The sequence below is a fragment of the Varanus komodoensis genome, unplaced genomic scaffold (assembly GCF_004798865.1).
Source record: "Varanus komodoensis strain SLA01 unplaced genomic scaffold, ASM479886v1 scaffold4, whole genome shotgun sequence".
In the NCBI taxonomy this organism is placed as follows: Eukaryota; Metazoa; Chordata; class Lepidosauria; order Squamata; family Varanidae; genus Varanus; species Varanus komodoensis.
In genome coordinates, this window is record NW_025335941.1 from 4,872,819 (window position 1) to 4,885,625 (window position 12,807).

General features: G+C 39.7%; 1 protein-coding gene across 8 annotated transcripts in view; it reads right to left on the minus strand.

Annotated features, from left to right (window-relative positions):
• DMD (dystrophin) overlaps positions 1–12,807 on the minus strand; it is a 994,758-nt gene that overhangs the window by 19,315 nt on the left and 962,636 nt on the right. For 6 of the 8 annotated variants that reach the window (XM_044441365.1, XM_044441364.1, XM_044441361.1 and 3 more), the window contains 3 exons: positions 9,264–9,329; positions 8,332–8,397; positions 5,880–6,038 (listed from right to left, as the gene is read on the minus strand). In XM_044441365.1, the coding sequence (XP_044297300.1) occupies positions 5,880–6,038; positions 8,332–8,397; positions 9,264–9,329 (291 nt within the window). The remainder of the gene's footprint in view (positions 1–5,879; positions 6,039–8,331; positions 8,398–9,263; positions 9,330–12,807) is intronic. The other 2 variants (XM_044441363.1, XM_044441362.1) reach the window with 1 other exon arrangement.

Consider the following 12,807-nt stretch of genomic DNA (forward strand, 5'->3'; position numbering starts at 1 on the left):
ACACAAATTTTGCCTTGACAAGAGCTGAGGTCTGCAACCTATATAAGTTACACAAAGTAACTAACTTCGTATACATTTGCACTTTCAGCACCACTCTTTTAAGAAATGGGTCCTTTGATTTGTCTCATTATTTTGATTTGATACATTGAAATAAGAGAGATGATGGATAGAAGTTGCTCTGGAAGAAAAAATCTAGTATTAAATCTGATGTTCCCTGCCTTATTTTCTGAGTTCTAAAAGCCTGAATTTTTACATTGTTGAATGATGTAAGAAATACTGCATCAATATAATCAGCAATGCATTCTTTTGTCCAAGTGCTAGTTAAGGTAAAAGAGGTTTACAGCCTAAACAATGATGCTTAGGATATCTGTTTGTGAAATTCATAGGAGAAGAAAAGAAATCCTCTCAGTATATTTCACCAGGCTCTGGAGAGCAGTCTTAAGCCAGTGTGAAGGGGGAGAGGAAACACAGAGCTTCTGTGGCATTGCTCGTGTCAGTCAGAGTTAGGCTCAGAAAAAGATAATTTCTTGAAAGATATAGATGCAGAAGGCAGAGCAAGAGAAAGAGAGATAAAGCATAATCCTCTCAAAATGAATGGGAGCACAGGAACTGGCAGTGTTCTGTAATCCTCCTTGCAAAACTACAACTAGGGCCAGGTGCTATTATTTGCGGTCAAACTGACGTCATTGCATAATAAAGCTAAGATGCCTCCAGACTGTGCCGTATTAATATGTCTAGTTGAGAAGAATAAGAACTATTCTATCAGCAAAGAGGCATTTCTTTAAGAAAAATAGAGAAAGCATTTGGAACAGTTTTAAATACAAGTAATGTAAATGCTGGATAATGCATTCATGTGTCATGAATAACACCAGTAGCACTAAATATTTGGGAAAGTTAAACTAATGTTTAACTAATATATATGAAAATTCATTTACTGTACTACAAAGAGAGAGGTGGAATATATCCTTAAGTTTGATATCTGCCCAACCTTCCTTTGAAAAAGAAAATCAAAGCATTTGTTTTCATAGAACTGTACATAATCTTGGAATGAACATAGCTAGCTGGTGAGTAGAAAAGATGCAGGGAAGAGAGAAAGAACTTCCTATAAGGGTGCCGGTGCATCAGTCCATACTACTGAGGGTACTGACTGTAAATGGACCTGAGCCAAAATTCTGCCGTGAACTTTTCCCAATTGTCTTCCTAGTATTTGTGTAGGCCTGAAGATTTCTGAACACCAATTCTGGCAACAAACGTGGCCATACTACCCTATAAACAATTCCAACCTTCTGAAGAACTTCCATGTGGTAGCAAATGAGCAATTGTAATTTATTTCCAGGGATTGCAAATATTTATAGCAAATACATGGCGCCTATTGTTTTCCAAGCCAGTGTCTACCAATTATATGTCTGCTGTCTTTTGTGGTCCCAGTAGGCAACTAAACAGAACTGTTAGACATGGCTGCAGAGTGACAAATATGTATGTTATCTGGCAAATATATCTGCCAGAAGCTGCCTTACACCGAGTCAGACCACTGGTCCATACAGTTCAGTATTGCTGGCACTGCCTGGCAGCAGCACTCCAGGATTCCAGGCAAGCTTTCCTACACTGGCTACAGTGTGGGGTTTGGGGGTGGATCCCCAGCTGTGAGGTCTGAGTGGATTTCCAGACTTGAAGCCGGGAATCTAAGCAGGCCAAAGGACTGCTCTGCCCAGCATCTTTTGCTTTGCATCTGAATTTGATTTCCTACACATGGAGGCACGTAAATGAAACACACTTTTCAAAGAAGAGTGTTTTCCCCTAGATTACACAATGCAGTTACTCAGCTTGGTGTTCCAGAGCTGCTACAAATTTTCTTTTATCAACCTCATGGTGTGTATATGAATACCAGATCTGTTACTTTGCTGTTGCCGGTGCTGCTGTAGTCTATCTTACATTTCATCTGCTTTCCACCCCGCACCCCACGGTTGCTTTTGCTTCATCAGTTGTTGTGCTATTTATTATTTAATTCTATAGTGCAATTGGGAGGCAGCTTATGGGAAAGCGGCATCCACAAAAGATCATTCTTTGAATGGCTCTATTTTATTAAATGATGGCAGTGATTGTGCAGTAGGCTGGAATCATGCAGCCCTTGGCAATAATTTCATCATTAACTTTTACTCATTGTATTACAATAGTGGCTGATGGCTCCAGTGAAACTGTGGAACTATTGCTCCAGGGTATGAATATAATACTCCAAACTTTTCACACCAGGTATAACAGATTGATTTCAGACAGCAGTGCAATTTAAAAGCAAGATACAATGAATGCATTATAACCTCATCGCCAGGCTGTGTATGGGCAATTCTTATTCCAAAGACCCATTTGGCTGCAGTTGATAAAGACATCTTTTCTCCAGTTTCACTAACATTGCTGTGAATACACTATGTCTGGAGATTGCTGGTTAAATGCAATTTTCTTCTCCTAGTCAGTGCTAGTATTAATAATGTGACTGCTAAGTATGTGGTTTAGCAACTGACATAGGCACTTAATCAGAAAATGCCCATGACATAACTGATGATATGATACAATTTTCCATCTCTCTACCTGCATACCTATTTGTATTCCTTGCTGAATATTTTCTCTTCTACTGCTTAAGCATCTATGTAACCCTTCAAATACAAAATGTCACTTCTTGAGCAAGGCTGGGTGTATTTCTCCTTTTGTTTTTAGGTTGCTGCACATCTTAGAATAAAATTAAAGCCATCCGATATACCAGTAAGACAATGCTACCATAAAAACTAACACAGCCTAAAACTAGCAAGAGAATAAAAGCAATACAGAACTTGATACTTCTATTTTTAAGATCAGATTAGAAAACGAGGAAATAAAGTGCTTTTCATCTAGAGCTGGAAAAAACAAAAACAAAAAATGATTGGTCAGAGGTTTGCCTGGGGCAAGCAATCCATAACAGATCTCTGCTGCCAAAAAACCCTCTCTCCCTAGAATCCACCCATTTAGTTTCTGTGACGGGGTACCCAGTGAAGGCTCTGGGTAAAAGGCATAGATCCGGGTAAGTATATGTGGCAGAAGGTGATTCTTCAGGTACCCTGGCCCCAAGCCATTTAGGTCATTAAATGTAAGAACTCAGTGAATCTGAAAAGAAGCCAGTGCAGATGATGAAGCACTGATGCAAAATAACCATCTCATCTGGTGTCAATTAAACATCGGGTTTCCCTAGCTTACACCAACTAAAGGTTCCGGACTCCTTTCAAATGCCTTGCAGTAATCCAACCACAGGATTGATTGCATGGTATGAATTACCATACAAAGGCAATATCTTGGTATATATCAGCCTAAGCTGACAAAAAGTGCTGAAGGCCACAAAGATCACCTGTGCCTTCAGTAGCTGTGCTGGACCTAAGTGTGGCCCTGTATAGCAATCTGGTCCTTCTGGGGAGGGGAAATGAGTCCTTCTCAGATTAAGTGCTAAACCCCATGTTGGAAGAGCTCTTGGGGCTGCAGGCCAGTGTTTCAGTGGTGGATGGAGCTGAAAAATCCAGCAGCCCTCAAATCTCATTGTTAGCAATATATAGCGAGAAGCATGTGCTTTCAGAAGTAGCCAAGACAAAGCTTAGAAAGGAGCAGGACTGAATCACTCAGCAGCTGTTTCAAATGAGCTTTAAGTCTACTCAGATGTAAGCCAGTCAAAACAGAGCAGGATAAACCTTAAGGACAAGTCTCAGAATGCAAAATTGAATCAGTCAGCAGCTTCTTCCTTCAGCCTCACTCCTCTTGTTCTCCAGGGGAAGCTTATCTGTGATGAGCTGCATCTGACAGAAGAGCTTTCCCCCCCGTAGCAGAAGGGGTGTCGCCTGGGGAAGGAGCTGCCAGGGCAGACAGGGAACCTTTTCAGTGCCTTTTCAGGCCTGTGGACCAGACATTGCCCATTTGTGTTTATGGGGACCACAGCTCTCTTTAGAACAAGATGGACAGCTGGGCAGATGAACTGCCCATCAACAACACTTCTCTGAGGTTGAGTTGAGTCTCATTTATTAGCCCTTGTCTTGCCCATTATCAAGATTATGATTTAGGAGACCCTGAACATCTGGCTCATGTGTGGGCTAGTAGGGTGGTGAACATTAGAGTGTACATGCAGGCCTTACTTCCCCTGCCACTTCAATCCTAGCTTTCCTGTGTTGATGGGGAATGTGGGACATGGGATTATAGTTGTTTGAACTCAAGTAGAACCCTCTGCACAATCTGGACTCCTGAAAAAGCAGAGTTTGCAATCACATAGAGCTGATGCTTACATTCAAGTGAACCAAAGCAAAAGGCACCTGTAGATCTCCTGGCTCAACTTGGGAAGTCAGAAGCCTGATCAGGCAGGGATTGGGATGTTAGTGTAGGGTCTGAGTACAGTCTTGCCCACAAAATTCTTTTAGCTCTTATGTGGTCGAGCTGAATGTCTCCAAAGGGCTGTTGCATCACTTGGATTCCATGAAAGGAGTGGTGCAGCTGAATACCATCCACATACTGGTGACACCTCAGCCCACATCCCTGGAAACTTTCACACCAAAGACTCATGCAGATGTTGAGGAGCATGAAGGATGAAATAAAGCATTACTTCCAATGGATGAAAGAATAGTCCCTGAGCACCACACTCTTGAATTAAACATGGAAACAGGAAAAAAGTACTATTGAAAAAAGTACCTCCAGTGCTCAACTCAGAAGAACACAAGGTTGATGAGGTCCAAGATAATAAAAAAGATTTCATTCCCTTATCCCTCTATGGGCAGATATTTTCTGATGAGATGCCCAGGAGAGTTTTGATTCCAAAACCAGCATAAAATCTGTCCAAAATTGATCTAGGGAATCAGTTTCACTCAAGAGTGAGTGTACTTGATCAGCAACCATCCACTTAAGCACCCCACCAAGGAAGGAGATAGTTATTTTCATCTTCTGGCATCAACTTTTAAGTCTCTTTAGGAACAGTCTAATCACAACTTCTTTTGTAGAGGCTGCATTCTTCCATTATTCTTTTCCCTTAAAAGAAGTGTGTGTACATGTGTGCTAACGCAGCTCCCCTGCCCCAGTTTTGTTTTCAAGTTTTCTATCTAAAGCAAGAGTGGGCAGAAAGTAGATCTCCAGATGTTTTAGACTTTAATGCCCAGAAGCACCAGGAATGCTACAAACTGAATCCCTTAAAATATGGAGATCTACTTTCTGTCCTGTTCTAGAATCTTATGTAATCCATCTCATTGGTTTGTATGTGACATTTCCCTATATCCTAGGGATATAACTGAAGCAAATGATACAGAAGGAGGAAGGCGAAGGATCAAAGCAAAGCCTTGACTGGCAACATTCCATTCTGCTGAACAGTAGTCAATAAAGACCCTGGCCTAAAATGTACAATGAAATATCTGACCCATTTATAAAAGTCAAGATATATGGAAAGATTTGGCTAATGTTGTGAGTACTGAAGATAAGTACAGAGCAAACACATAAACGGCAATATGCTGGAAACACTTTTCAAAACAACCGATCCAATTTGAAACTGTGGAGCTTCAAATATTAATCTAGAATGAGGAAAAATATGCTTCTCTATGCAACATAATAATTCCTTTCTATATATAATTATTAAAAATGTATGTGCCTTGAGATTAGCTAGCTATTTTAGTCAGGCTAAAAGCAGGTAACAGTGCAAAATTGTGCATTAATATTGTATCATCACTGCATTAAACATGACAAATAGGTCTATAATTATATTACAGCTAAAGTTTAATCTCATAACTGAAGAAAAATTGTACTGAAGACAACATATATTTTAGCATGTTGCTTGTTGCCTTATATATCACTTCTTGCATAGGAATGCATGGAAGTAGTAACTAAATCAAACTCACCTGTTTTCTTCCTCCAGGTCTGCTAGGATTCTCTCTAGCTCACCTCTTTCTTCACTCTCCAAAGAAATAAGAATCTGTGCAGGGCTTCGTGGCTGACTGAGTGGAGATTCCTGGTTCAAACTTTGGCAGTAGTGCTGGATTAACAAATGTTCATCATCTCTAAAAAGGGTGGGAGAATGGAGAAAACAGCATTGTCTTTATTGATATAGTTAAAAGCAAGAACGAGAGAGAGAATGAAAGTGATTACTTGCATATTTCCAGGTAATCAAAGTTCCTTCTCTATATTTTGCCTCCTCCCTCCCAACACACACATGCTCAGGAGTACAGCTCCCAAACAGTGTCAGGCCAAAAATTATTTGTTAGCCCAGGAATGTTAAACTACTCAGTTTGTTTTCTGGTTTGTTTTTACGGAAATGGAATTATTTTTAGTAGATATTTATTGTTCAGTGGCCTCATAGGTATTGATGAAAGGCAGTTTAGTAAATAAACAAGAGTGAACCTAATGCTATTATATTCTCCTTGCACTTCCTCTGCCTTAACCTGAATATGGACCAAAAAAACAAAACAAACAATACCCCTAAACCATTGGTAGTGTCTAGTAGAAGTGTTAGCAAGGAAGAACTTTTGTCTCCTTTATAGTACATTGCATGTTTATAATAAGGATTAAAACCAATATGTTAAAGGATTGACTTGTATTATGGCCAGCTCCTCTTTTTTAAACTTGTATCTGTTGAATACAAATTGGTTTTGCCACAATTTGTGTAACAATGTAATTTTGTGAGCCTTTTATTGCTAGGTTTAATGAAGTTTTGCATTGACTATTTTAAAATAAATCCATAATAAGGATTAAAACAGTTGGGATAATAACTAGTAAGACAGAATTATAATGACCCCCCTCTACAGTAACTCAAACCTAATCACTGATTATGTAGCAAGGCACAAGAAAGGGCATTCTTTATACAACTGGACAGTGCCCAAACATACATCTGTACACAATTGGGAACTGTTTCCCTAAGAGAACTGGCTTGTATGGACAGAAGTCTCTGTCCAATCGCTGCTCTGCTGGGGGATCTGTTTGGGCTATAGTGAAGGCAAGTATGGAGGCTAGAACACAATGTAAGTTAATTCAACACATGAGAGAACCAAGTTTAAGAACTGTGCACAAGGATTTGAGACTGCAATTCAGGGTTTATGACCAGTTCCCAGAGAAATGCTTCAAGAAGTAATGCACATCATTCCTGATTGGCAGCAATAGAAATGTTGTCCCTTGCAGGCGTTACTACCATACCTAGTGATGATAAACCTGTGGCTTGCTCAAATCAGTGACTTCAACAGGACAAAGATATTTGTGGGTACACACTCATGAGACCATGGAGACTAATTCTTCAGTGCTCTACGCTGGTTGCAAAGTTGTTCCTAAGTTCAATTGAGCAGAGAGGGGAAGAGGCTGGGGTCAATGGCCTTTACTATATCTTGAGGGCACTTGAGCCTTCCATGCAGAAATAGGTAGCACAGGAGCTAAAACACATTCAGATTGCCTCTAGGCAAATTCCCTGTTCACTATTATCAACACACAGTTTAGCTCCACATAATTTGGATGACTGAAAATGACTATTCAGATGAAATGGAGGGAACAAGATACAGTGGCAGCAAATGCTGGTGTCTGTGCACCTCAGTCCATGCACTGGATGCCCATAACCTTCAAAGTTCATTGAGAGTGTGGGCCATTAGATTGTGCCCTTGTTGTTGTTGTTGCTGCTATAAGACATCAAGTTGTCTCTACCTTATGCCAACACTACGAATAAAAACCCTCCGAAATATCTGCTCCATGACAGTTCCACCCAGTTCTTCCAAGTTCAAGATCAAGGGTTCCAAGTGTTGTAGGTCCTAAATGTGTTGGGCCCAGGATACATGAGAGATCACCTCCTCCTGGCATTGCCCACCACCTAGGTTTAGGAGGTGAGGCTCTTTTTGTGTCTCCTTACAATTGATGGTAACAGAACTTAAGGCCTTCTCAGTGGCTACAAGAATACTGTGGAACATCCTTATCCCTTGAAGGACAGGACAACAGACCCTTCTGTTTTGGAAGTCTTTTTGCTGTCACATATCTACCTTGTCATGTAAAGGTTAATTCTGATTTCTGCCTTTGTGGCATTTCATCTATATGATTCATATATATATATATATATATATATATATATATATATATATATATAAAATTTATTAATATATTTTATTCTTGCAGTTTAATGTACTTCCAATGTATTTTATGTCATTATGATTTTTTAATTGTTTATAAGCTTAAAATGCCCTGGGTAGTACAGAAGGATTAGAAGGGTAGGACTGATACCAATAAATAAATAAGCAATTTATATTTAAGAACTTACAACCAAAAATTGAAAGTGTGTACACAAGATAGAAATCTATGGCTTCATGGAGATGGCACACTTACATGCTCTCATTAGGAGAAATACTATCATTCAGGTATGTTCCATTGGTGTTCTCCATTTCTGCTAGCCTGAGAAGAAAGGAAAATATTTTAAATTACAATTTATAACCTGCCTGCTAAAAACACTATCTCAGTATGAGAACAGAAATGACATTCTGATAACCGTAACAAGCAGAATGACAGATCCTGGAACTATAACTCTCACAGAACCTTTAATTTATTAACGTGGTCTGCAATTGTATGCAAGATTAATTGATGTTCAATATACATGACATATTGAAATGTATGTTTCCCCTCTTGAATATGCATCAAAATGCACTATTTTTGGTAAATCCACTCATTCAAGTTCCCTTACTAAGGAGAAAGTGTAAAGATTAGAATGCATAAATATCCACAGACTATAGGCTAAGACAAGTCTTCTAAAAATATGTATTATAGCAGTGCTGTTTTTTTTCCCAAAGCAGTGGTTCTTTCCTTGACCCCCACCCCCTCACCCCACAAACATAAGAGACAGGTGTTGAATAATTAGACAATTATTTATGAGCCATGTATGGAGAATTACAGGTACTGGACAGGCACTGCTATTTTTAGCACATGGTCACTGCAGGATCCCTCTGAGACACTTCTGAAAAGAAGAATGTATAAAGAAGTTCTGTGCAGAACCTAAGTGTTAGACGTAGACAAGAGCATGCTTTGGTGTTTCCAATTTTAAGACAGTTTCATGTACGTTCCAAATCTCATGCGGTTTTCAGCATGCAGGTTAGTTGGCAAGCTGAGTAGCAGAAGTTAGTAAACATGTATGACATCCAGCCCAGAAGCTCGGAAATACCCTGACTTAATTCTTAACATTTGTGTAGTGGTAGAGATGAACAACAATGTTTTAGTTATTTATTCTTCCAAGAAGGATTTGCCTAACAATCCACTGGGTCCCATACCTGCTAGCATAATGTTCAATGCGTGAATGGGTATCGTCATGTGAAAGCTGAGGGGACGAAGCAGGCCTACAAGGCAGAAAATGCTGATTAATCACACAAGCAATATTTCTTCGAAAGAGAAATGCACTGAGGTGCTATTGACCTCATATTAGTATGCCTTACTGAGACTGAGAAATAGCATGTTACAATTGTAACCCGTGTGGTCTGTTTGCTTCCTCAAGCTACCTGCAAAAGATATTAAGTAGAAATGGAGAAAAGCAACTTCAGTTATATAGGATTCTTTTTGTGGTTTTTAGATTTTTCAAAGCTAGATGAAGAGTTTCTTTTAAAATATTGCTACAGATAAGATTTACTTCCTGCCATTACTACCTATGCTGTATTCACTCATGAAGACTGTATTATGCTCAGAGTTTGTTTTTCTCCTTTCTTTAAGTAGCATTTTTGATTTATTTTATTCTTGTTGTTGTGAACTGTCCCTAGATATCTGTGATGGGATGGTATACCAAAGTTTTAAATATAAATAAATAAATCTTCTGCCTATGGGAAGAAGGCTGGCCCAACAAAATCATTTTTGACATCTGAGCTAATGCTAACTTTCCATTATGTCAGCCATGCCAATCAGGAGCATCTCTGAACAGGTGACCAGAAGGAGGAGAAGTTCATGAGGTCTGATGTATGCTCGTAGCTCTCTGAATTGGAATTTCAGTGGGTTATGTACAACCTTGACATGGAATGCAGAGAATTTCCCTATACCTTGTGCAACAGCCTAGACCTTGTACAGTGGAGATCTGAATTAGTTTTCATACTGAGTAGGTGGCCAACATGCTTGATGGAGGCTAACATAAATTGTGTAAGTGCCTGAACACATCAGTAATTGCTTGTGCTTCTGTATACAAGTTTTAGATTGTACCCCAGTGTTTCTCAGAGATTAGTTTTGAATTTATTTTATTCCATATTGACTTTCTATCATTTAACACCCACACTATGAGAATTCTTTGCAAGACCAGGTTCCTTTTTAAAACGCTCAAAGAAATCCCAGTTGGGAATTTTACTGAATGTCCTCATTCACACATGCATATGTACTAAATGAACTGGGGATACAGGGGGCTTTGCAGATCTTGCACAGTACTTCAACAAAAAGTGGGGAATTTCACCCACTGATGAAGAGTAACTGTAAAAGATACAAGTTCTATTGTTTCAGGGAAAAGGAGATCTCAGAGTATCTCATTTCCTGGTTGGGCAGGGATATTCTGAAGCTTGCAGTGAGTATAAGCTAACGTGGCACAGGCATCTGACTATAAATTCAAAATAGGGTGCCATCTTCATAAAGCCCAGAGGCTAGATATTTAGAACTGATTGGGCTCTTAGTGAAAGGTGATGATGGAACACCAAATGCCTGATTAAACCACTACTGAACTGCTTTAGCCACTTACAGGGCTAACTCCAGACAGGCAGTACTGAACAGATTTCTCAATACCCTCTGAGAGATTCACTACTGACTGTAATGATGGAAAGAATCTTAGTTATGTATTAGTTATGCCTACAATGCTTGCAATGATAAAAATACCAAAAAGCAAATCTTCAACAGGAGGGTGGAGGAGATAAGAAGTTCTAGAGAAAGGCTGAAAAGCTGCCATTTTGAAATCAGTTATAGTGAGAGTTGCACAGTGTTAAATAAAGCTTGCTTTACTTAATATTTAGTCTCCTTTGGTACTGTGAATTAATTTTCACCATCAACTATTGCACAGTATCAGAAACTGAAAGTAATGCAGTGAAGCAAAACACAGAGCAGTTAATACCCATAAAAAGGCTGCTGTTTGAAGGAAATGGTGCAGATAACCAAAGAACTTGGAAGCAAGGTTTAAGCAGACTGAATTCCAGGTTTAAATAAGGAATAGACTGGAGGGTGCCATGCTTTTTTTTCACATGACAAGGGGAAACAAAAGCACCCTTTAAAGGAAGCTTCTCCAGAGTTTTTCATACAATTACAGAAGCAAAGAGGAAAGAACTGGGGTGAGGATAAACCATCTTATATATAACAATTGGGTAATAATATCATGTTTGCGTAAGACACTAGCTACTGGCCTTAGTAAAACAGATCTGATACAACAGTTCCCAGCACACACTGAACTCATGAAAACATGATTAAAGGTAAAGAATGATGCAGAAATTTGATAAAAATGCAACTTTTAAGATTTTTTTTTTAAATAAAGAATAATGTAGTATCCAGAGGTTAATACATTCCTCATCTGAATTCATAGTAAAGGAAAAAGTGTAGACCCATTTGGAACTTATCTAACACTCTTAGCTTTTTCCCCATTTGGGAAACCTGTGTGAATCATTTCTGAAAAGGTTGCAGGGCATGTGTCATAAAGCCAGACAGATCACTGATCTGACTTTGAAGTGTGTGGCCTCAGGGCAAAATCTCATGCTAATAAAAGTGCCAAACAAACAAAGTGGTTCTGTAAGTGTGCAGAAGTGGCCAAGGCTAGCTGTGGCCAAGGCATCAATTATAGCACAACCTCCTATCCAGCATATGGAAGAGAATGCATAAAATGTGAAAGAGTAACCACTCGGCAAAAATGTATGAAACCAGAAAAAGGCTCAAGGCAAAGAGATGTTCAGGCTGAGATAACAGAAGAAGAACCACATAGTTTCTTCACTGGAATACTGGATTATTCCATTTTAGAATATGAATGAATGAGGTAGTTTTTCTTATAATGATAACAGAATGGTAAACTTTAAAAATGACTGGGACACACTGTTGTATATAAAACCTGTAAAACAGTGCAGGATAGATCTCTTGGTGCAACGAGCAAAATTAGTAGCACAATCTACTAACTGTAATCTGATTTGTGGGTGTAATATATATACTTGGCCAACTGTCATGGAGTACTGCAGGGCTCTATTCTGTCCCCCATGCTTTTTAACATCTACATGAAACCTTTGGGAGGTTTGGGAGATGGTTTGGGCTGCGGAGCCATCAGTACGCTGATGACACCCAGCTCTGCCTCTCATTTACATCTAATCCAGGTGAGGCAGTGGCTGTCCTGAACCGGTGCCTGGCCAAGGTAATGGGCTGGATAAGGGCCAATAAACTGAGACTCAGTCCAGCTAAGATGGAGGTCCTTTTGGTGGGCAGTTCGGGCTTTCAGGTAAGTGATTTTGGTCCTGTCTTGGGAGTGCTCCTCAACCCAGAGCTGTCCCTGGAGGCCAAGGTGACAGCGGTGGCAAGGAGTGCTTTCCTACACCTTTGGTTGATCCATCAGCTGCATCCTTGCCTGGACGAGCACTGCCTAGCAACGGTGACACATGCTCTGGTAGCTTCCGGGTTGGATTATTGTAATGCGCTCTATGTGGGGCTGCTCTTGAAATGGTCCGGATACTTCAATTGGTACAAAATAGAGCTGTCAGGCTGCTGATGGGGGCTGGCCATTATTCTCATATAATGCCAGTCCTCTACCAGCTACACTGGCTTCCGACTGAAGTCCAGGCCCAATCAAGATGCTGGTATTAACTTATAAAACCCTAAATGGCTTGGGAC